The sequence below is a fragment of the Phoxinus phoxinus genome (assembly GCF_949152265.1).
Source record: "Phoxinus phoxinus genome assembly, chromosome: 7".
Taxonomy (NCBI): Eukaryota; Metazoa; Chordata; class Actinopteri; order Cypriniformes; family Leuciscidae; genus Phoxinus; species Phoxinus phoxinus.
In genome coordinates, this window is record NC_136882.1 from 35068561 (window position 1) to 35094246 (window position 25686).

At 39.6% G+C, this 25686-nt stretch overlaps 1 protein-coding gene across 3 annotated transcripts; it reads left to right on the top strand.

Annotated features, from left to right (window-relative positions):
- igfbp2b (insulin-like growth factor binding protein 2b) lies at positions 1–25311 on the top strand. 3 transcript variants are annotated; one of them, XR_013798283.1, is made up of 5 exons: positions 1–552; positions 12498–12655; positions 16990–17130; positions 19130–21866; positions 23986–25311. XR_013798283.1 is itself a non-coding variant. In XM_079618480.1 (4 exons), exons 1-4 carry the CDS (start codon positions 210–212, stop codon positions 19286–19288), a joined length of 801 nt encoding a protein of 266 aa, XP_079474606.1. In that variant the 5' UTR covers positions 24–209; the 3' UTR covers positions 19289–23012. The 3 variants fall into 3 exon arrangements, 1 of the variants encoding a protein (XP_079474606.1); XR_013798284.1 differs by lacking the exon at positions 23986–25311 and having other exon boundaries at positions 112–552; positions 19130–19466; positions 19545–20506; XM_079618480.1 differs by lacking the exon at positions 23986–25311 and having other exon boundaries at positions 24–552; positions 19130–23012.
- The last annotated feature ends 375 nt before the right edge of the window (positions 25312–25686 follow it).

Genomic DNA, 25686 nt, shown 5'->3' on the forward strand with positions numbered 1-25686 from the left:
GCAGATGAAACAGCCTGCAGTCCGACTACATCGACTCTTCTTTTGACTTTGACTAGGTTTTGACGTGATGTCATGTCGGAGTAACATGACAGCAAATAGGACCCAGCAGAGCTCTCCGGCGAACCTCACCTGTCCCCAAACGCACTTTTACTTTTCCACCTGAAGTCGCCTGCAGAATCCCGACATCTGTCAGTCTTAAAGATAACGGCATGTTTTGTGCATTGCTCTGCAGTTTGTTGCTCCTGCACGGCTCGGTCGGTGAGATCGTGTTCCGCTGCCCGAGCTGCACCGCGGAGCGCCAGGCGGCGTGTCCCAAGACCACCACCTCTTGCGAGATTGTCAGGGAACCGGGTTGCGGTTGCTGTCCGGTTTGCGCACGGCAGAAGGGCGAGCTGTGCGGCGTCTATACGCCGAGATGCGGGAGCGGTTTAAGGTGTTACCCGAGCGCGAATTCAGAGTTACCACTGGAACAGCTGATACAGGGACTAGGACGATGCGAGAACAAAGTGGACCTGGAGCCCACCATGACCAACCAGGAGTCAGGACACAGTGGTGAGTCTCAAGACTTTGAGAACATGTAATGATGCACAGCCGCTGACAAAATGTACGCATACAAGTATATCACACGGATGATGTTGCACTTTGATGTCTCCTCTTTTCTCCATGTGTCAGGACTTGGGGAATCAACACTGAGTCAAAAATCAGTGCAGGGTCTTTGTTCTGGCACCCTTTTCTCCACCATCTTGTTTGATTGTTTATACAGCCCCTTTGTTAGATCACCAACTTCTGTCTGAACTGCTTCTGGTGCATCTGCTCATACATGCTTGATTTAGTTTATATCAGGGTTATCACAGTCATGGAAAACATGGTAATGCCAGAAATTGTCAAAATTTAGATTTCTTTGGGAAAGTCATGGGAATTAATGCAATAGCCTATTAAAAAGTCATGGACATTCAAATATTTCATCTTTTAGAAATTTATAAAATAATATTTTAAAACATAGGCATATGCCTAAATGTCTTAATAAATAAATAAATAATAACTATTAAATTCTGAAGCATTCTACTTATGTATCTCAGTATCTCTATATACTGGGTTCAGTTCTTTCGTTGCTGCAGGTTGCTTCCGATGTGAATGTGGATGGAAAAATAATGGACGTTTCTGTCACTGCAGGCCCAAATTCTACTAGTTATGTTAAGCTTATCTGGTAGTCACTAACAAATCTCTGGGAACTCTGTTATATTTGCTTAGGTTAGATGGTGCTTTATCCATGCTTTTATTGTTATGGTCCTTAGGGTTTAATACAGTCAGATAGATCAGTAAGCAGCAGCCTTAGACTTTTGAGGTCTGCTTCTTTTGTACCTGCATTAGAAGCAATTGGAGATAACATTGTTATTGGAACCAAGGTGCAATGGGATGAACAGTGTTGACATTCAGTTGACCATGAGTCCACTGATCTCCTCAAGCAAACAAATCACCTGTTAAACTGTTGACACTGTGACGTTTTTGCCGTTCTTTATCGTTTTATTCGTATCAGCCTCTCTCTCTGTCTGTCTTTTTTTAATCCAGTGGTCCCCAGAGAAGCAATTATTTTTTAAATCTATTTTTTTCAGGGTTTTGAATGACCAACAGCATGGATCACTAAACGCATTGAGTTAGCCAGAAAAAAGTAGTTTCATCCCTCCTTTTTTTACAAGGTTGTACGAAAAAAAAAAAAGAAGAAATTTCTTTGAAACTGAAACTTTCTCAGGGACAACTAGTCCTTTCTGAATATGTCTGTAGGAACCTAGTCCTAATGTATCTTGCACAATGCTGCCTTTTGCCTTGATAATTGTCAGATCTCATTTGGGTATCATCAGAGGCCGTCTCTTTTTCTCTAGAGGCCAGGATGAGCGCTTCCAAACCTTTGCCATACAACTGAAATATGCGACCTAGATTTCTAATAAAAATGTTCAAATTACTGATGTCTAAACTGTCCCAAATGCCTCTGCTTTGAAACAAATTGGCAGCCGTTATACTGTTGTGTTGTTTGAGTTTTCCAAGAAATCAGGGGTGAAAGGCTAATGTCGCCCTGCACAAATTGGACTTTTGTAAGCACCATTGTGAATCTGAATGGTGTATTTTGGGATACCAAAAGCAACAGGCTTGCCCAGCACCGGCAATTAATCTGCTCATGTCCAACCCTTTCCAATGCAGGTTTCTAATGAAGAGAAAACACTGCCAGCTCTAAAGATAGTTCAAATTAAAATTCACCTTTACTCCCCTTCAAGTTTTTCTGGCCCTGTATTATTTTCTTTGGGCCTGTGTATACCTGGTCGCTTCATGGATTTTCACTGATCGGACAGCTATCTGATTGTGAAAACAGCAGGTGTAAATGCCCTCCGAAACGCATTCGAGATGGATTTTTCTTTCCTATTTCTCTCCTTGATCTTGAAACTAGCTGATGATAAATAAAATGCAGCTCATATTTGTTGATCCATTAAATCTGCATTAAAGATTTGACTGATCTGGATGAAGAAAATATTAACAGTGAAGTTCTTTTCCTCACACAAAGCTTCAGTATGACTTCAGATTCAGAACACATGGAATATAGTGCATGAGTCATGTGGACTGTTATGAAACTTTCTTTTTTTGTTGTGGCAAAATTCACCCTCCCTTTGGACATTCAGCCTATAATCACTTAATAGACAGTTCACACTGGATCACTTAATGTGTTTTTACTGACCAGATAGCTATCTGATTTGTTAAAACTGGTCCATTTACACTGGGCCACATAAATGTGTCTCCGCAAAACAAATATAAATCCGATCTTCAGCTCCCGCGCTTATTACGGTCAGTAATAAGCACATTTGTCTTTCTTTTCTCACTGTTTTCTGTGGGAAGAATTCAAAATCGGCATCAAACCAGTAAGTCCTGTGAGTGAATATGATACTGAAAGTCATGTGGAAATCTTGTTAGCAAAGGCTAGACCCGTTCTGGCCCAGTACTTCTGTTTCTGCTGAAAAGAAAACACAAATGAATGATGATCTAATGAATAGCGATTATGTTGTCTATTAAGGCTAATTAATGCAGTGAACTCTGAATGAATGCTGCAATTATGAAAACTCTCTACAAGGTGATACATGCTGGACCTCTGATCCTCATCTTTGTGTTCGCAACATGCCGAGAGGTATTAATTTTGTGTTGTTACTGCATTAGTGTGCACTCAACAGTGTAGCTTTAACTAACTGTGGTGATTTGGCACAATGCATCTCAAAAGAAAGCTCATTCTGCACTGAATCTGTTGAATTAGATGCAGAATCATCTGGCAGATTTGTGCGTGGCCTCAACTGTGAGCATATTGCACCACCTGTAGCTAGCGTTGTTCATATGTCGAGCGGCTGCGTCAGACATGATCCAGCGTGCTGTAGGACCTGATGAGAGGAACATCTTTAGTAATGACACTTAAGCGGTGCACAGATGCTGACTTGCATAATGCTCCCTTGGCTTTAAATTAGGATTTGCTACTACAAGAAGTCTTAAAAGTGTTTAGTCCATATGGATTTTAAAAATAACTATTTTGCAATGTGTGTGAATGACCATTATTAATCTAATATGTTCCTAGTACACATCTGAGGACCTCTGTCTTTGTGACCTTTAGCGTGGCACTTAAAGGGGGCCTATTATGCAAAATAATACTTTTATGTTTGAACACAGATGTGTGTCCACAGTGTGTGTAAACAACCAGCCTAGAATGGTACAAATCCACCCACTCCTTTTTAGAATCCCCATATATCATAAATAGTCTCCCCGAAAGAGCAGTTGCAGATTTTTCTCCTAATCTTACGTAAGAGAGTAGGGGGAAGCTCCGCCCATGACTGGTGACGATCTGCTTTATTAGCATAGATCCCGCCCTGTGTGAGCCACAGTAGTCCGCCATTTCTGTTTCCTCAGCATCCATCCATCCACCCATCCATCCATCCATCCATCCATCCATCCATCCATCCATCCATCCATCCATCCATCCATCCATCCATCCATCCATCCATCCATCCATCCATCCATCCATCCATCCATCCATCCATCCATCCATCCATCCATCCATCCATCCATCCATCCTCCAATCACATCCATCCATCCATCCATCCATCCATTCATCCATCCATCCATCCTAGTTTGTGAAGAACAGACTGAAATTTAGGCTGTTTTTCAATAATCCACCCCTCAAAAAAAGTTTGTTCCAGCTTGTGTTTTATTACAAAATGGCGTAATTATGTGTGTCACACAAGATTAGATTGAAAACGGCATTGGTTCTCATCTGTCATGTGCCCTTTTACAATGTTTGAAAACATTCAACTACACATGAAATTTCAAAGCTATAGCAGAGGGAAAATGTAATAATATTGCTTCAGATGACTTGGAATATTTCTGAACTTAGATAATCAGTGGACATCTGCATTTTTAGTCTGTGCTTCACACAAAATTATCATATGACTTCAGAATACTTGAAATATAGTGCATGAGTTGTATAGACTACTTTCATGATACTTTTTGGGGCTTGGCGATAAAAATTATTTGTGTGGAATAAAAAGCAGCGTCAACATTCAGCCTAACTTCATCTATTGTGCTTCATGGAGAATGAATATCATAATGGTTTGGTAAAAAATGAGGGTGAGTAAATAATGACTTCATAAATACCTTTGAGTCAGCTATTGCTTTAACGGCAGGTTTGCTACAAGATGGTGTTATTGTAGTATTATTTATATACTTTTATATTATTTATTAATAGTTTGAATTAGCAATAATTTGTACACTGCTTATTGTGGGTATTAGTCAATGTGCTTTATGTTGCTTCTAATAAAATGACACAAAACCTGGACACAACTGTCTGATAAATGATTCTGATAAATCTGAAATTATACTGATCAATAAATAAAATGGACACTGGGATTGCAAAGACAGCCATCGGTCATTAGATAAAAGCAAGTAGAAAGATGTAAATGTAAACGATTCCCTCCAGAAAATCCAGCCTCCTCACCACCATAATAAAATATTTCTCGCGTTTATTCAAGCTAGCGGTTTATATCTCATGTTTATACCCCCCCCCCCCCCCCCCCCCCCCCCCGTGTGTAAATGGTTAGGGCTAGATGAGTGGAGAAGGGGTGGTGGAGGGAAGCTGCTAAACTGTCAACGAATTATATATACACCTCTTATCGTTGATTGCTGAGTGATCTCCACTCGTGTTAATTATCTGAACGTGCTCCTCCCGAATTTTGTTAATAAAACATCATATCGCGTGTTTTGCCATCGGAACCCTCCGGGGTCTGATATGCAGAGACACGCTCTCTTCAACACCTTTCCAGTGCCTTGGGTGGCGGCGGCTTGTCGAGACCTGTGACACCAGAAAGGCTCCATGTAGGCGCCATGACTTTACTTTTACCCCGGGGCATCTGGAGTGTCATGGGTGTCAAACAAGCAATTGAAATAACAAAGAACTCCTGGGCTCTTTTTTTACCTCAGGCCGTCCCAGACAACCCACCCCACAGACTGTAGAGACGATGAAGCGTCAGCAAAATACACTGTCTGACACATCCAGCTATCTTTCACTACTCGCTATAATTCTGGCTGCCTGCCTGACTGATACACAATTGAAAATGTCAATATCGACTGCAACAGGTATATTCACTCTAAAATAACTGCAAAAAAAGAAAAATCTAGTAGCAGTGAGGCTGTATTAATAACTCTCGTCCAGATCATCGCAGGGATCGCTTGAGATCACCATGGAGGGAGGACATTATTTCTGTAAACTAATGGTAGCTTACATAGCAAAGCATATTCCTGAGACCCAAGCTTAGCCCTGCGCTTAGTTTTATAAGTTTGTTGCTCAACCACTTGTCAAACGTTCAAGCTCAGGCAGTTCTTGACACTCAGGAGGCTGTAGTTGCTATGGTGCCAAGTGAAGAAAGAAGATCAACACTACTTCACAAAATGAATCCAAGGCATTTCCTGAGGAAAACTTTGACTTCAAGCTGTTTCCTCAAAGTCTGAAATTGTAATACTATATGTCAAATTCTAAATGATTATCAAATTGCTTGCTGTTGAGGAACACAGGAATATATACATATACAGTATATATAAATAAAAAGATTCAGGTTTGAAATTACATGAAGATGAGTAAATGATAACAGAATTTTCAAGAATCATTCATATTAACACATATAACATATTAACCCGTCACTGTTTTCAACTAAAAATAGAAAAAAAATTATGCGTTTTGGCCGTTCATTTACACGACAACAGCGTTTTGTGGCCATGAAAACGCAAGCTTCTGAAAACGGATTTCAAAGCGTCTCATACTCTCCGTTTAAACTATACACAAACACGAATTTGTGAAACCTGTGACATCATGCGCATTTGTTTTACATGTTTAGTCTTTAGGCGCGTAGTGTTTCTTTACAAAGTAACATCGCCAACTACTAACCTGGAAGTATAATACAGTCATAATACATATATGTGTGAACGGCGATTGTTTTGACAATGTTGTCGTATGTACGCGGAAAAAGATAAGGAAAAACATTCCAGGTTTTAGTACATCATTGTCATGTAAACGTACTCTTAATTTGCATATGCATATTAGTGAAAGAGAAAGTTTTGTTACACTTTGCACTAGTAAACATGTCAGTGTTATGAATTTGAAATAACTGTTAATCACAATATATTGATATTTTCTTGTAATGTTTGTTATTATAAAAAGTGGATACCGGACTTTTCAATTTGATGTTTATTTAAATGCTGTGATGGTATATTTTCACTGATTTCAGTTATTGAGTTCTTGTTTAGTATATTTACGTGTAACACCTTTGAATGCCTGCATGACTCGTGAGAAACCTATACCAGTGCTTCATTTTCCGGCATCTCATACTACATTTTTTTGCTGTTGAAATCTGTGTTTAGTATATAGAAATTATCTGAAGAAGCACACACTCAAAAGCAGAATCGAGGACTGAATCTCATTCGTCTGCTGAGAACATTTCCTTTGTGCACAGTGGCTGTTGAATCATCGAGGCTCCCTCAGTAGGCCTCTGATTTATGACTGTACAACATTGCTGTTTAGTCTTTGCATATGCAATTACAGAAAAGATAAAAGAGAGAGAGGGAGAGTTGAAGAGAAAGACAGAGAAATGTGCTGGCACGATCCACTGTATATTGAGAAGAGGCTCAGGGAGGCTAGTTTAGGTTGAATGAAATCTTAAACGCTTTTTCATCAAATGGGGGGAGTAAAAAAAAACGGAGAAGTGCTCCCAGAGGATGGTGACAAATTACTTCTCAGAACGATTTTCTTAAGTGGAATCAGAGAGAGTGCGAAATACTAAGACACCGAACAGATGTTTCAATGATGTAGAGGACAGATAGAGGACACCAGTGAAAGTTCCTGTAGGACAGAACAGTAGAAGAAGTGGTAAGCATTGGGGAAATAAGTCAACTAGCTCTTACAGCTGTTTTCACACTTTATTTGGACCAAACCCGAGCTCTCTTCCAATGTTATTTTAGTACTGTTTATAGGCCTATAGTTTATTCATATTTAAAATGATCTTTTATGTTTACATTATCAGGTTTCAGTTTAGTTTAAAGGGATAGATTACACAAAAATGAAAATTCTGTCATTTATTACTCACCCTCATGTCGTTCATCTCCGGAACACAAATGAAGATCTTTCTGTTGAAATCTGAGAGCTTTTTTGTCCCTCCATTGACAGCTACGCAACTGGCACTTTGACGCTTCAGGTGAATTTAGTCTTTTATTCACATTCATCAACTCACACATCAGTTGTGGTAAATGGAAGCTCAAGCATGTTTGCTTCACGTGCGAGAACCAATGAGGTTCATTCTTGTGTTATGCAGGACGTTTGAGCTTCTGTAAGAACCTATGAGGCTTCATTCTCGTGTTACGCAGCACGTTTGAGCTTCGGCAAGGACCAATGAGGGTTCATTCTCGTGTTACGCAGCACGTTTGAGCTTCGGCAAGGACCAATGAGGGTTCATTCTCGTGTTACGCAGCACGTTTGAGCTTCGGCAAGGACCAATGAGGTTTGAAGTTTGTTTGATGAGCCGTTGTGCTCTGTAATGTGTTTCTCCTCCATTTTGTGTTAAAATATAGCATTCTTAGCAGAATTCAAATGGGTCCGATACGTTTTCTGGTATGCGCCGACTTGCATATGATCTGCTCTGTGCTATCAAGTCTCTGGACCGGAGCAGACTGTGTGCGCACTGCAGCGTTTCACATGACATTAACGTGAAACAAGACTTCATTCGCCCCAATGGAAAGCTTATTTACACTTTCTGAATCATTTCCTGTCCCCTATGCACAGTGCACCATGTAGAAATTGGTGAATGTGTGAACAACTGACTGATTTCAGACCGCAGCTTCTGCATCTATTTATAGTGTAGGGACCCCGGGATGCTTCAGATACTAGAGAGCATTTGATTGAACAGAAAATCTGGTGAGAAGTTGGAGTGCAGAGTGATGATGTCATCCAAATCATTGATCCATATTGGCAAAAGTGAGAGACTGTAAGTTTTGAATGCTTATATCTTCTAAATGGGAATTTTGTCATTGTTTTGGAGCACACTAGCTTATAGATTAGAGGAAGGCTAACATATTCATACTAAAAGCCAAGAAACTTTGATTCAATTTTGATTTCAGGGGAACTTCAAACTCTATTGCAAGTAATCGTACGATGTACCAGTGCCAATAAAAGCTGTATCAAATTTGAACTCCAAAAACCTCATGTACATGCCCAAGGGAAGCCATCCTGCACCCACCAAAACCAACAATTAGTTTTTGCAAAACTCTCCCACACCTGGTCCTGTTTTGCCGGACACTGGCATAGCTTTCCTGTGAGTCGTGTAGTTCCACAGAAGAAAGGAAATTAAATTACATTCTACACTGTTATTTCGTGCCGTCGTGGTACAGTGAGTCCTTGAAGTTACAAAACTTTACAAAAGGCCACATGGTTATGCAAGCAAGAAAAAGCGCCAAATACAAGCTGGCTTCTCGAGCATCACAGCTGCTTATGTTTTTCTTGCATTACTTTTTCATGCAGACACATTCTGAGAGCCAGCGTGCTCACTGCAGCCTGTTTGGAAAAACAACATGGCTGCTCGGCTCCCTCTTCATGGCCGTGTGGGTTGAAAGAGCATTTTCTGTAAATGTTTAACCAGATGGGTAAACTGCGAACAGGTTTCAATCAATGTCAGTGTCTTTGAGTTGTTTTCCCAGCATGCAGTGGGCCTCAGTTCATCCACAAATTGACCATAGCTTACTGGTTACAAGAGCTTCATGTTGCATGTCGCAGAGTGCATGTTTGTATCAGTAGATTGTGTAATGTAAACCAATACAACCAGTTATTATAATCCTGCCGTCAGACCTCTGCATTTCGATAAATCCTGGAGAGAGCCTGCCATTTAAACTCATTAAAGAAGTATGCATAGATTAAACCAAATCAGTGGTGAAAGAGAAGGGTTGAAGTGTTTGATTATGGGTGGTAGCATACAACCAGAGCAGAAATGACCTTGAGTTGTTTTTTTCTATCTTTTCAGTTTTCCTTCTACTAGATGATATATGTAATGATTATTCTATCTGTATGATGTTTTTACACTATAATGATCACATTTCATATTAAATTAAATGGGTTTACTTGTCAGAAAAGTGCTAGTTAAAGGGATAGTTCACTAAACAATTAAAATTCAGTCATTAATTACTCACCCTCATGTCGTTCCAAACCCATAAGGCTTTTGTTCATCTTCGTAACACAAATGAAGATCTTTTTCATGAATTCTGAGATATTTCTGTCCCTCCATTGACAGCTACGCAACTGACACTTTGACGCTTCAAAAAGTTCATAAAGGATTGTAAAACTAATCCAGATGAATTGAGCGGTTTAGTCTACATTTTTTGAAGAGACTCGATCGCTTTATATGATGAACAGATTTAATTTGAGTTCGGATTCTAGGTTTTGAAACGTGAGTCAAGTGAAGTTATTTTTCAAAAATAAATTAGCTCCTGTTTAAAGGGTCAAATATTGGTCACTAATATCGGTTCATAAATGTTATGTTAGTATATGATGTTGCTGCTGTTGTTGTAAAGTACTTCAAAATGATAAATACTACTAATTATTAGCATTAAAATGTCTTAATGTTTCCAAGGTCTTAAAATTGCAGCCTAACCAACACCACAGGATACATTTTCTCACAGATTTTGAGTCAAGGGAATTATTATTTTTTTTAGCTCCTGTCTAAAGAGTAAACTATTGGTTATAAATATTGGTCCAGAAATGTAATGTTGGTCCGTCCTTTTTTTTTTTTTTGTTCTGAATCTGAACCCATTGCGTTTGTTTTTTTCCATTTAGATTTGTCCACCATAATTAGATGTTTTTTTCCCCCACTGAGCTCAATATATGGGATTGCCTGAGTTTTTGAAAATCGACACAAATCTTCTTGAAACAGGTTTTGTGCCGGAAGTATGTCAATGATGCCTCAAAATGCCTCTACATAGACCCTACATAGATATCTCACTAGGTTTTGGATCAGACTCAGTATGTAAATTCACAAGTGGCACTTGACTTTTCAACAGCATGTCATGCTTCCTTGGGAGAAGCGAGAGAGAAACCGGCCCAAGCCCTGAAAAGAGTTCCTGTCCACTCCCCAACCGCACAGCCCACACACTAAGCCTTTGGAAAGAGAGAGGAACTGTGAGTGGGAAGTGTTGCTGGTGTAGGCCCAGGGATGAGAGTGTGGAACAGGGATGCTTCTGAGGATATGTAATGGCAGGTGTCTGCTGAAGCACGCCCGCCAATAATGTCTTCAATGAGGCAAACTCTGGCAAAGTCACCCGCTATTTCAGACACTATTCTTAGGTCGGTTCCTCACAATTGGGCTTGAAACTTTAGACCACAGTATTCAGTGCTGGACAATGCTCAGAGCGATCACCCTCCTTCAGATCTCTAGGTTCATACTTACCCTACGCTGACATCATGCGAGCGGCTCTGGGCTCATTGCCTGAGTTTCTGCTTTTTAATGTCGATGGGCCAGACACAGAACACATCTGAATGCAGGCGAGAGTTTCAAAGGGCCAGCTAGAGTCCAAATGACCCGCTTTTGTGCAAGTTATGTTACCAAGAGGTACATGTAAAGCCTGGGAAACACCGAACCGACATCAAAGAACTAGATGCGATGAAAGCTGACTGTGTGTTGTCACCTCTCCTTGGCTGTGTCTAGGCCAAAAAGCTGCACTTAAACACATAAAGGACTAAAGGTCAGGTGACTGTCAGCATGTGCGTTCTGCGTCTGTGTGCAATATCTGTCTATATCAGCAGGTATCAGTAGTCTATTTTTGTCATTCAAAAAGGGAAACCAAAACTAGGACTGCATATAAAACCGCAAACAAAGCAGCGCTCGCTTACAGTTTTGAATATCAATCACACTGATCACTTTTTTCATTCTAGTCGGCTCATGTTATTATGAAAATATTCATGCATTCAATTGCACAGGTAAGATGTTGTAAATTATACAGCCTTCTATCTGTACTGTCTTGACTTCTTTGCTCGCTTTCATCACTTTCACTTTTATTATCTTGCACTGACTCGTTCGCGAAGTTGAACAGCCAATCAGAGTTCTCTCTCTCTCGACTCAACATGCTGAATCGGCTCAAAAAACCTGATGGCGTCAGACTAGAGCCATATGTTAAAAATGATTTGTGAAAGAACAGTTGTGTCATTTTTTACTCATACAGAGTTCGTTCCAAACCTATATACCTTTTTTTTTTTTTTTACTCACCCTCATTCCATTCCAAATCTTTACGGTTTTCTTTTTCTGTGCAACACGAAAGAAGATATTCTGAAAATGTTTTGTGTTTTTGCCATACAATGAAAGTAATGTTTGGGTACACTATACTTTTAAATAAGGATGAAAGTCTGCTTTTGTTATTAGTAGTTCACTTGTGATTTGCCAGGCATGGTTTGACTTAAAAGGCACGTATCTCTTCACAGGCCTCTGTGCCTATCGGAATCAAGAGCTGTCATTAATCCCAGCCTTTAACTCTCTTTCTCTGCCATGCTTTGATGCACTGCCAGGACACTGATCCAGGGTTTGTTTTTATTGACTAAAAAGATAGCTTGCGGTCTTTGACCTGAGAACAATAATACAAATTTCTATAAATAATATGTCAATTTGTTAAGCAACATCTAACCTGATAGAGTTGCACAGCATTCAGAATGTAATTGAAAATGACTTTTAAAAATCAATTGCATTTCAGATTTTTTTTACATTACCGGTACTCACTTTTCAGTATTGGACCTGTATTACATAACTTTACATGTACTAAAGTTAATAATGTGTGTGTGTGTGTGTGTATATCTATCTATATATATGTGTGAGAGTGTATATATATGATATATGTATATATAGTGAGAGTGAGAGAATGATTAAATTCAGAATTTTGCCTACTCTTCCCTCCATCAGGAGAAGTAAATAGCACGCGCTCCCCTCTGATGAAGAAGACCAGCAAAGAAAACAACTACCAACACTACAAGGAAATGGCTGTGAAGCAGCATCACAACAATAAGAGGAACAGGATGTTCAGCCCCCAGGATGATCTCAAAACGCTTCTCCCCAAACAGGTGAGTGTCCCCCTGTGAAGAAGTCCCAGCACTCTTGAGTACTGGCGAACACTAAAGCGAGTCGTATGAAAGGGCCTTTAGATTAACACAGAGAATGATAGACCTATTGAAATAAAGACCTGTATTCACCTTGAATGTCATTGTGTTCAGTCCGGCAGTGCCCTCTTCTGGTTATCAGACTAATACACCACATACACAACAGTATGGGCTTAAACACACAGCACACACACACACACGTTCACGTGGCTACACACACGTTTCCGTAGATGTAATGGTTTTTATACTGCACAAACTGTATATTCTATCCCCTTACACTAACCCTACCCCTAAACCTACTCACCACACAAAACTTTCTGCATTTTAACATTTTTAAAAACTTTAATTATTTTTTATACCAGATTTACAAATGAGGACATCCCTAAAGGAAGGTTTTTGGAGATTTTGGTCACTTCTGGGTACAAATTTGCCCCCAAAATATAGTTAAGTACACACACACACACACACACACACACACACACACACACACACACACACACACACACAGTCTCTCACTTTGACATAGATACGCTCTTTTCTGTATCAGCTAAACATTAATTATACTAACACAGTTTTCTGGGGTTCAGATTTACGGTATGTCCTTTGTACAACCCTCTAAATTTGATGTCGCTATAATTCTGTGGTCTGAGGTTGTTTGTCAATGTATAATTTATTGCTCCAGTATGTTATTTTCATGATTGGAACTGTGCAAAAACAGCTGTAAGCTGTTTTTCGAGTGTTTTTCATATCAAGGCTGTTTCTGGTGCCACTTTTGCTATGTTTTCAGTTGAAAACATATGATAATTTCCTTAGTTACCTAATTAACGAGCGATTTCTGATGTCTAAAACACTGCCCGGTGATAGCAAACAGTCACAATCCGATTGCCAAGACAGAACAAACGGCTCCCGTCTCTGCTGAAACAAGGAATGGGCCAGTGCTTGTCGAATTTGGCCATCACACAAATCCACAGAGTTAATTAACTTTTCTTGGAATTGTACCATGCTTTACCTGGACCCTTAAATCCTTAGCCAAGTGACCACTACAACAGGACCTTACCCCAATCAGCATCTCTATCAGGCATCATCTACTGTTCTTAGCCAATAGACACATTTTCTTTCTAATTAACTTTAGTTGGCAAGTCGTTTTTCTTTTTTTCATACCTTTTTAGGCAGTTGTGGACTAATGGTTAGAGAGTCAGGCTTGTAACCAGAAGGTCATGGGTTCAATTCTCAATACCGATAGGAAACGACTGAGGTGCCCTTGAGCAAGGCAACTAACCCCCAATCGCTCCCCGGGCGCTGCAGTGAATGGCTGCACACTGCTCCGATTGTGTGTGTCCACGGTTTGCAGGGTGTGTGTGTTCACTACTCACTGCTCCTAATCTGTGAATTTTAGGACAGGGCCTAAAATGAACACCCGCGAAGTTCCAAATGCGAGTTAAAATCGACGTTGACCGGTATATGACATTTTTATAAATTCTAACAATGCAATATTGTGTGAACAACGCTCAAGACAGTTGAAGGACCAGCGCTGAAAGTTTAAGCCTTGCCAATTTAAATATTCGACCGGAAGAAGATGCGAAAGGGAACTCAATTCATTACTGGTGCGCTGCATTTTGAAGTTTTCTGTGCGCAAACATCCGAAGCGCGCTCAGAAAGTCACGTCTCAGACAGCAAATACTGAATTAAGCTCTCTTTCACGTCTTTATTTAGACAAATTATGTCAAGATACCTGACAAGTATCCTCGTATACATAGGGCCCTATTTTAATGATCTGAAACGCAAGTATCAAATGCGAAATGCAAGTAACTTTGTGGCCGGATCCCGGGCGCTGTTGCTATTATACCGGCGGGATAAATGACTCTTGCGCACGACGCAAATCTAAAATGGGTTGGTCTGAAGTAGCTTCATTATTCATAGGTGTGGTTTGGCTGTAACGTGAAATAAACCAATCAGAGCGTCATCTCACATTCCCTTTAAGAGCAGACGCGCTTGTTCCATGGCGATTGCTATTATAACGGCGGATTTGCCAGGCGCGCGCCAGGAGCGGTTCACAGCTGAGGAGACCGACGTTCTCATCAGGGCCGTAAAAGACAGAGAAGTGGCATTGTATGAGGATGGGAGAAACCCACCCAAATTAGCTTCGGTTAAACAGGCGTATAATAGTTTGGGTAAATGTGTAAGCTAGATTTATTTTTTCACATCTTCATGGACAAAAATGATTTCCCTCGTGTGTTAATATTTTTCCTTGTAATAATGTATGATTTGCAAAAATTAAAACTGCTGCGTCTGTTTAGATTAGAGAATCAAAGTGTATGCGCCTTGTTCACACGCTACATAATGGCCAAGCATGCGCCCTTAAAATACCATAAATAACACGCACAACGCGCCACTGAACTTTGATGTTTTTCCTGGTCAGTGGCGGAATTGTTTTCTGGAACTGCAAAATAGCACCAGAGAACGTTTGCTCCGGAACACGCCTCCTCTTTTCGCTGAACCGCCCCCGCGAGCGCAAGTTCATTCCCTAATTTACCGACGTGCGTCTGTGGAGGGAAAAGTCCGCTGTGCGTCGGGTGCAAAATAGGATTGATACATGCGTCGTTGTACAAAGTCAATTGCGCTGGGTGCAAGATAGGGCCCATAGTCAGTTATGATTCAAGTGTTTGTAAACAATTGAGAAAGAAAACGCATGTGATTCGGGCTAGGATATATTGGATCCGTGCATTAGCTCTTAAAGTGACAGCAGCCTAATAGTCTTTCTGCTGTATGTTAATGTTAATCAAACAACAAAAGGTAAATAAAATCACTCACTGCTCTAGATTAATAATTTGTAACATTTATTAGGATTAATCTGTTTTATGGCTGGTAAAAAAATATTGTACATTTTCTGAAGTCACTGGTCATTTGCAGGGTTGGCAAAATTGAGTTTCAGGCCCTAGTTTTGCATGACAACTTATTTAGATCGAGCCTCCCCATTTTACATTGTCATATTAGCATATCCTCAATATTTAAAGGATGTCTTAAGCGCATTGATGAAAACAGTCCTATATCCACTCATATTTTCGTATTCTATTGTGCAAGAAATAGTTTGGGAAAAGACAATTGATGTGACCATCAACAAACATCAGCTGAGACAACATATAGCTGTGCTACGAAGCACACTGGTTCGGGTTTTGCTGACCTGAAAGCTATAGTAACTACAATAAAAACGGCTAAATGATATGTTGATAAAGCAAATGGATGTTGGAAAGTACTAAAATAAGGTAGATGCAATAAAAAGAAGAAGCCAAGGCAATAAAAATTCAAACCAGTGATAATGGTAGGGTAATAAAAGCCAAACCGAATAAACAACTTTTCGGTGGGGGTCATAAATCAGTAGTGTAACCATTACATATCCCAATGAAAAGCAGACATTCAAGGAGAATGTCAGGGTGACGGCATGTTCGATGACAGCAGGGGACTGTTCACTGCTTTGTGATGGAGCACTTTTCATCCGCACGGGACGGATAAGATCCCTGGCAGGCCCTCTTCCCCCAGTGCCCTCTTATCCCGGGCCAAGCAGGGAGCAGCCATCATGAGAGATACAGGGAAAAAGAGAAGGAACGGGAGACAGGAATGGTCTTTGATGCCGATGCCTGTCCTTGTTGAGAGGTGGGGAGGTAGAACCAAGCCAGAAAATTAGCTGGAGTACGAGATTAATATCAGCCACATAAATGTTTCATGAAGCCGCCGGCCCGCTGTTTATCTCACTCTCCTTCTTATATGAGTGTTTCTTCGAGAATTTTTATTAAAACTAACTCTTTTTTTTAAATATGAAGGTCAAATTAACTCTGCCCCTATATCACATATTTTTGCTACTTTGATACGGTAGTTATTTTTGTGTTAATATTTTATTATTTCATGAAAAAAAAAAAAAAAAAAATATTCAAGGTAAATCTCACACATAAATGTATATATTTTTTACTTTTACATTTGTTTTACGACTTACAAAGAATTTCAAGCTGTAATCTTGTGCATTTGATATAAAAAGTGTGAAATTAGCCTTAGCAAGACAAAAGTGATTTTATTCCAAAAACTTAATTTTCATCATAGAAGGCTATTAAACAATTTGGGATGTGGCAGGAAAATTTTAAATTAGAAAATATATTAAAATGACAGAGTTGCTCTGTATGTTTGTATGTCCATTTCTGGACATTGTTAGTATACAAATCAAAGTATACTATTTGTTTTAGGTTGTTTATATTTTAAGAATATATTTTACTCAAATATTATGTTTGTATGTGTGTGTTGTCTTACAGAGCCAGTGTCAGCAGGAGCTGGATAAAGTGTTAGAGAACATCTCCCGAATGACGTTCCATGACAACAAGGGGCCTCTGGAAAATCTGTATGACCTGAAGTTTCCCAACTGTGACAAGACAGGACAGTACAACCTTAAGCAGGTGAAATTATCTACACTTACTTTCAAAGACAGTGGTAGCTTGGCAATGCCCAATTTAACCAACCATTTTAATTTACCAATCGAAATGCATCAGATAAGTTACTATGTAAATGAAATTAAAGTTGTTTATGAAGTATTTTTGTCCTTTGTAAGTTTGAAATGTTTTATAGGTCACCTGATACATTGGCCAGTAGATTAGAACAAAAAGTACCCACATTTGAATGGCGGCGGGTGTTAATTTCACTGTAGGGCAATAGGAATATGAGACATTGCACAACCTTTCAATCTGCGCAGCCTGCTGTTTTATTATCCAATTCCACATGGAAGGTTCAATAATGACACAAAGATGGAGCCAAAGAGAAACTGTGTATAAAACATTCCCACATTCTCTACAGAAGGCTGTTTTATCAAAGCCAAGGCAACCGTATCTGAGCTGAGAGTTACAAGCTAATGAAAATTTTGCTGAATGACTAACCTGTCTGTGGGGTGGCTTGCCCTTCTTCGTAGTGACGTCCTCAGAGGATAGAGAATCACTAATGAGAACTCTTTTGTAATCTCTTTTATATCTTAATGACCTTACACATCCCTTACAGCCTGATGAGATCAAATGAGAAGCAAATAGACGGATACTGTTGAAGGTTCTTAGGTTCTTGAGAAAAAAATGTCACACATGTCCACTTTTTTTCAGAAGTCTTAACAATGTCTTAAAATATGCTCAAATTTACCAAGATACCAAAGTGATGAACAAATGACCTGATCTTTCCTACCTACCTACATTCTTTAGCTCTATCTCTTACTGTATACTGTATAGTTACCATATATATATATATATATATATATTTATACACACACACAAACCCGATCTCACGGCAATTCATATACGAATTTTACGGGGTGGCTAATTCGTACAAATTCGACCTCACTCGTACGAATTCGTAAAATGTTTGCTAAATCGTACATATTTTACGAGTTGTCCAATTCGTATGAATTCGTACGAATGATCTACTCCTTACCCCTCCCCTCACTGGGTTTAGACAAATTGTACGAATTCGTACGAGTGAGTTCGTACAAATTAGCCACCTTTTACTCACTCGTACACATTCGTACAAATTGGTCTTGAGATAGCATTGACACGCACGCACGCACGCACGCACGCACGCACGCACGCACGCACGCACGCACGCACGCACGCACGCACACACACACACACACACACACACACACACACACACACACACACACACACACACACACACACACACACAGCTATTGTTTTGTCTAATGTCTAGGCTCTTTTTCATTTAATTTTAAATAATATAATTTTATATTATGTTTTTATTTATTTTTATAATTGGCTTTTATGTATACTTTTCAATATGCATGCAGTTATTTTGATTAGTTATTCAGTATGTCATGTACTTTATTGGCTTACAATTTTTTATCTACTGACAGCCCAAACAAAGGAATTTTAGAGAAAAACATTTTGGAGACAAAGTTGACATTTTGCTGACAGAGTTGATAACTGAGAACTTTGTGAGTTAACAATTATGGTATAATATTTCTATGTCCTGACGTGACACGTTGCAGCTTAAACCGGGACAAACATGTCCCAGAGATGTAAATTGGTATGTTGTTTTGACGTGCAAACCCTGTTCCCAGGGCTCAAAACAGTGTACCTCACCACACTTGATTGTTTTGTAATCATCCTGTTCCTCTTGCGATTACTGTAACTGTCAGTTTTTGTTCTTTGCCATTGGAGGACAAAATTGAGAATCTGTTTTTTGCCTATTTTGGGTCTCAGCGTCAGCTATGTCCAGTTCAATTATGACCTCATTTTGGGAGTGCTCAGTAGGGGTCAATGAGACGTGCTGGGCCAAATGAGGCGGGAGGGCTGTTTTGGGCCAGTGCCTCCACCCCGTACTCGCCCAAGAGCTTCATTAAGCCCCCAACACCCACCGTTTCCCCGCCCCTCTCATCATCTTCCCTCTCTTGTATTACAGTGTCACATGTCCAACCACGGACAGAGGGGCGAGTGTTGGTGTGTCAACCCCTACACTGGTGTCCAGATACCCTCGTCCCCCGAAGTGAGGGGGGACCCCAACTGCAGCCAATTCTTTGGCGGTCCCGAGCTGGAACCGCCCACCGCCCAGCAGAAATAGACGCTCCATCAGAGAGATGCACCGGGTCACAAACAAGGAGAGTTAAAAGCGAGTGCAAGAGTGGTGTGCATGTGTGTAATTCTGTACATGTATGTGTGTGTATTTTCAAAATAGTATGATCTGTATTGTCAATAGGAGTGTGGAAAGTCACATGCCAGCAAAGACAATTCAAGGACAGGTAGTTAAACTTCTCAAATCCAGATAACTGTACTCCAAATTTAACCCTGAGTGATTGTTTTTTTCTGCCTATTTATAGGCTCATCTGGTGCCTTTTAATCTTGTGACTGAATCTGGTTGCAGGGAGTCGCTTGTACAGCATTTGCAGCTGTTCGGTGTGAAGATGTGCCCGTTTAATTCTCTCTTTTGTTTTTGGAGACCCAATAAAAATGGTTGCGCATTTATTGCACCGTTGGTCACCAGAAACAGATTATAGAAACTGCAAATGAACAACAGCAGGAGCTTGACTTCCCAAATTCTGAAACCAAAAATTGTGACTCGTCGACAGAGAAAGCAGAAGGGTCGTGATTTGTTGGCTGATTTGAGAGGACCTGTGCTTGAAAGGCTGGAGGCCATTTTGACTACTTGAGTACCCGACTGATAAATCAACCTTGAGTACTCAAGTGCCGTTTGTAGATGTGCATCAAACTGGAGTCTTTTCCGTATGAGTGTTGCATTAAGACCATGCGTTTAAAACATTTTTAAAATGTGTCTCTAAACCACTACCTTTGTTTCCATTCAGTTGCCTCGGGCTGAAAGTCGTCATGTACGCAAGTTGCTATGCGGGGGCACCGCAAATTGCCGTCCCTCTAACCAATCAGAGTGCGATGTACTAAAGGCCTAAAATGTGACAGAAACAAAGGATAAATTGAAAATGAGACCCCATTTTGGCACATATTACTGAACTTCAATCGGCATCATAGGTTTTGAAGTTCACGCAATTGAGTGTATTTTTATAATCGATAAATGCTGTCGCTTCCAGGTACTCATGATCTGGCCATCCCTGCTCCTGGCGGCTGATAGACTTCTGTTCTCGTGGTCTTTCGAACTTGTGCTAGAATGCAGGTGGTGTATGTGTGTGTTTGCAGAGTGGGGATCAGAGTTTACTAATGACGTGCTGACAGAGGGCTTGATTTGGACACAGGGCTGACATTGACAAATGTGATATAAAGCGGGATAAGTGCCTATAAATAAACACAGGTTTGCCTGCAGTGCCAGTGGGCTGTGCCTCACTTTGCTTCACTCTCATCTACAGAGGGATGTATTTTGCCCAGTGTAATGTTTAAATGTGGACTTGAAGAGTTCTCTGAAGGAATGTAAAAAAACATTATTTTTTACTCTTTGGAATGCCCAATGCAACACATTTTTTCTAAACAAAAAAAGCTTGAAGTTAGTGAAAGTGTATGATTTATTCTTGGGTCACAATTGAGCGTTCGCAAAGACCCGCCCCCTTTAGTTACTGTTGCTATGTCCGACAAGCCACGCCGCTCTCACACACACCATGTTCTCACGCAGTGAAAAATACATCGCGGAGCAGAGATGACCCTGACAACACACTGACAGACAGGACAGACCAGGTTACTTTTGATATTAAACAAAGTCTCACCTTTTAAATTTGGTCATTTTTTAAAAGAAATGTGAACAATACATACATTTTGTGGCTCTTTATTGTGTCTGACAGATCGCTGTAGAGCCTAAGTTAAAACTGATCCTGAACCGATAATCTCTTCCTTCTAGTTAATTTATAGCATCAAATAAACATGAATGAACATAAGAAGGAATGTTTTTTTTAACCACATAAATGCGTCAGTACACTGCGTTTTTCAAGTTTAAATCCTCCCATGTTAATCTACTAACTTTCCTGACTGCTTTGTCGGACAAAATGGCGGATGGTGAAATATGATTGGTCAGATCACCTGTCAATCAAACTCCCTGCGAAGGGTCAATTGTAACCTGTGGGGAACTGCAGGGCTAGGCTCAGTTGGTCCAATAGAAATTTGCAAACAATATAGTAACAAAAGTAACATACAATGGGGTACAAAAGTCTGAACCTTGAACCTATCCATCCATCCAATTCAAAATCTAATCTAATTCTGGGGTGAAAAAAAATAAGTAAATAGAAAAAAATTCTTAAATGACCAGGATGTTTATTTGATCAAAAAACAGTATAAAAGTATTGTGAAATATTATTACAATTCAAAATAACTGTTTTCCATTTTAATATATTATTAATCAAGTATTTCTGTGATGGACAAGCTGAATTTTACTTGCTTTTATTTACGCCATTACACCAGTCTTCAGTGACACATGATCCTTCAGAAATCATTCTAATATGCTGATTTGCTGCTTTTTTTTTCAGAATTCAAAAACAAACAAAACAAAAATTGAATTTATTTCTAATTGAAATCTTTTGCCCATTTTTATCAATATAATGCATCCTCGCTGAATAAAAGTATCATATTTCTTTAAAAAATGTAAATCTTAATGACCCCAAGCATTTTTCAAATCAAAACTAAATGGATAGGCAGTGGGATTTAATGGGTTAAACTGCTCTGTTAGCAGGTGTGATCTGTAACAGCTAGTGTTGGGTCCGAGTCCACCTTTGTCGAGTCCGAGTCGAGTCCAAGTCCTTAACAACCGAGTACAAGTCCAAGTCCGAGTCCAAAAAGGGCCGAGTCGGACTTGAGTCCGAGTCCTTAACATCCGAGTCCGAGTCGAGTCCGGCCGAGTCCACAAAGATTTAAATTATTTGAAATTGACCTTTCACAAAGACCCGCCCCTCTTGGTTACTGTTGCTACGTCCGACAAGCCATTCCTCTCTCACTCCACATGTTCTCGGTCGGAGAAAAGAGGACACTGACAATGTGCCAACAGACAAGACAGAGCAGGGTACTTTTGGTATGAAATAAAGTCTCAGCTTTCAAATTTTGTATGATTTTATGAAATTCAAACAATAAATACTGTTTTGTGGTGCTTTAATGTGTAGGCCTCAGTTCAAGCAGCACGTGAACTGATAATCTCTTCTAGTTATAGCACAAACTAAACATAAATGAACATCAGAACTGCAAAAAGAAATCAATACACAGCATTTTTCAAGTTCAAGTCCACTGACTTTAATCTACTAACTGGTTTGGTTTGTCTGTCGAACAAAAATGGCGCGTATCTGCATTATAATTGGTCAGATCACCTGTCAATCAAATTCCGACGAAAGGTCTCAACACTGAGCTCTTAAATTAATATTTTAAACCTTACAAAATGATTGCAATGTGTAGTTACAGTTTGTTTATTGTACATTACCTATTGTACATATTTTAGAATCTGCAAGGTAATGCTTAATAATGCAACACGATAAGAGTCAGGGGCAAGACTTTTGAGCAAGATGATGTTTACATTTTTCTTATTTTGTTTTACATGCTAATATCTTATTTTTCCTCTGAAGGGTTGGACTAAATTAATGAATACATTTTTAAACAAATAAGAACAATTTACACCAATGATCCAGTTCAAAAGTTTACAACCATTGGCTCTTAACGGATGCTTCCTTCTTGTGCATCACTAAATGTTTGCAGGGTTTGTAATAGTTGTGTATGAGTCCCTCAGTTGTCACCAGTGTGGAAATATGGATCTTACAATCATAGTCACTGCTAGTAAGGAGTCAAATATGCAGAAGATGCTGGAAAAGCAAAGAATGTAAGGAGCTGGAGGATTTTCCCTCATGAACAACCATAAAAAAAAAATAAAAAAAAATGTGTGGATCATTCAGGTAATGACACAATATTAATATTAATATGTAATATGTAATCTGTCTTTATTTTGTGTTTGTATTTTATTTAGGCTATTAAACATCTGTTATGTGAAAAATATTTTTCAGGGCAGTAGGCTACTAAATAGAAACAATGTGTGTATGATCCGTCTTATTAAAAAAAATATACAAATAACATTTAGGAGATTCTGCAAGGTGTAAACTTATGACTAAAGTGAAAATGTAAACAAAATTACAACATTATTAGACGCCAAAATGTTGCTATGGTTATCAAGTTTCTTATGTTGCTATGTGTCAAATCATCGCAATTTCATGACTCAAACGACACAAATTAAGTGGATTAAATCCCACATTTAAATGCAGTTATCACTCTTTATAATTTACAGTGTGAACGTAACCAGTGGTCCTCTAGAAGTATGAAAAAAAAACTATTTAGATTGTCAACAGCGCTCCCTTTAAGCCATCACTTACCGCGTTCTGCACTCTCCCTAAAACTCTCGTCATAAACACTGACTGAAGTTGTCCGCACTGCACAGTGAATATCTTATATTGCGTCTAGAGAGACTTTGTCTTTTATGAGGGGATTTGCGAAAGGATAAAGCTCGTGCTGATTCTGAACATACATTTTGAGCGAATTCTTCGCATGCTGACTCTAAAACGCCTCTGATTTGCCACTGTGTTTATACACTTAACTGTGATTGGCTACAATATGCTCAACGCTGAAACAACGTCGTTTCGTTTCGTTTTTGAATAATATTGTGTCATCCAGTGCCCGGACTCGACTGGACTCGGACATTTTTCCGAGTCTAAAATGTCTCGAGTCCGTGTCAAGTCCGAGTACAAATTCATCCGAGTGCGTGACAAGTCCGAGTTCATTCAAAATTGGACTCGAGACCGGACTCGAGTCCGAGTCCGAGTTCGAGTACCCCAACTCTAGTAACAGCCTCAGTGGTTTTATTGCTGGAGGTCCCCAGATCAATGATTGTTCTGGGCCTTCCTACTGCTGCATGTTCTGACGTCATTGGTGGCCTGAGTAAATAGCCGTAGCTTTTGAAAATCTGATCACAAATTAAACAAGTATTCGGGTGTTGCTCATAAATGTAAACTTTTAAAATTTCGACTGTCAATGTAGCCTCGCATCAGACTTTTGTGTGCCACTGTACGTGACCTTATTGTCATGTCGCTGGAAACTGGCATCGTTGTCAATGTGAACGACAGTTAAGGGTTGTTAAAGGGCGGCAGCTGTAACATCCCTTGATTAAGTTATGTTTTCATTTAGTAGCCATATCTCTTACTCATTTTATCTCTTCCCCATCTGTCTCTCTCTTTCCCATCATCTCCCTTGCTGTGAGAGTTGAATTGAACAGCTCAATCCAGAAATAGAAGTCGATTGCGCTTTAGCATTGATCCTAACGTGTTAGACAGTGTTCAGCCCAGCGTTTGCTTTTGTAGCTTAGTCTTTATGATATATTAACACATTAACCTCCAGTAACTTTCACAGTATTACCACATCTCGCTCGCCTTTAGTAGTAGCATGTACATGTGTTTACTTTAACTAGTTAGCATTGTGCTAACTACTGCTACAGACTGCCCCTCGTGTGATTTTGGTGCCTCACGGATAGATTTGCTGAGACACGGGTTACGAGTTTTCCGTTTTGGTTTGTTTCCAAAATAGATTGCTGCCTACCCTCCGGTGGTACAGTAAATTTTACGGTAGCTCGAGTTTGGCCTAGTTTGAAAACAGTGCGAAACCAATCCCTGTGGTTTTCGGGCATATTGATTTGCCAGAGCGGTTCCGATGGGATGGAAGTGTTCATGTATGTGTGTGTGTTTGTGTGTACTTGTGTGAACGTTTCGATGCTGTGCCATGCCTGGAGCCAGTGTGACGGTGGGAAGGATTGCTTGCCATCTGGTGCAGTGTAAAACTGTCAGAGCCGGTCTCTGCATTTGGAGAGTCTTACACAAATGACAGGGGGAATTTCTTGAGCAAATCCAAAGCCATGTACCATGCCAGCATCTCACGTGTTTTTCTTTTTCTGTATTTCATTGCGTATCCTGTGTGTCACGAGATGCGGTGATTTTAAATGACGTACATTACTCAAAGCATGCTCTTTGTGTCCACTGTCATGCGAATGGTGCATGAACTGAGTTTTCTGTACAACTGCAATGGAAAAAGCCATAAATGCATGCAAAAATAGACATTGGTTTTAAATTCTTGTAATAAAATCCAGCATGATTAAATGTATTATCTTTCAGACACATGATTCATTTGTCGAGTTTTCATTTTATGAATTTCTTTGTTGGGGTTTGAGTCGTCTTGTTAATGTTTTCCATGCATATGAATCATAAGCCCGTCCTGAAGTGTTATCTCTTTCTTTTTTTTGTAAGTGGTGATTACCTTTTCAGGGTTCCCATGGTCATAAAACATTCAATAATATTATGGAATTTTAAAATGGTGATTTACAGGTATGAAAAAGCCAAGGAATGGAAAATAATGATCTTGGTTTGACTATGCAAGAGTCAAACACTCTGTAAAGTCTACTCCAGCACACAAATAACGTTTATCCTTTATAGAATTAGACCACAAATTAAAATGATTCAAAAACGTTATTGTGGTAGACAAGAAATTAATTGAATT

Bases quoted from the DNA above. Each gene is read 5' to 3' on its own strand.
- igfbp2b (XM_079618480.1), top strand. From the start codon at position 210: ATGTTTTGTGCATTGCTCTGCAGTTTGTTGCTCCTGCACGGCTCGGTC. The intron at 12,656-16,989 runs GTGAGTGTCCCC...GTTGTCTTACAG, and splicing joins AAACGCTTCTCCCCAAACAG to AGCCAGTGTCAGCAGGAGCT. The intron at 17,131-19,129 runs GTGAAATTATCT...CTTGTATTACAG, and splicing joins GACAGTACAACCTTAAGCAG to TGTCACATGTCCAACCACGG.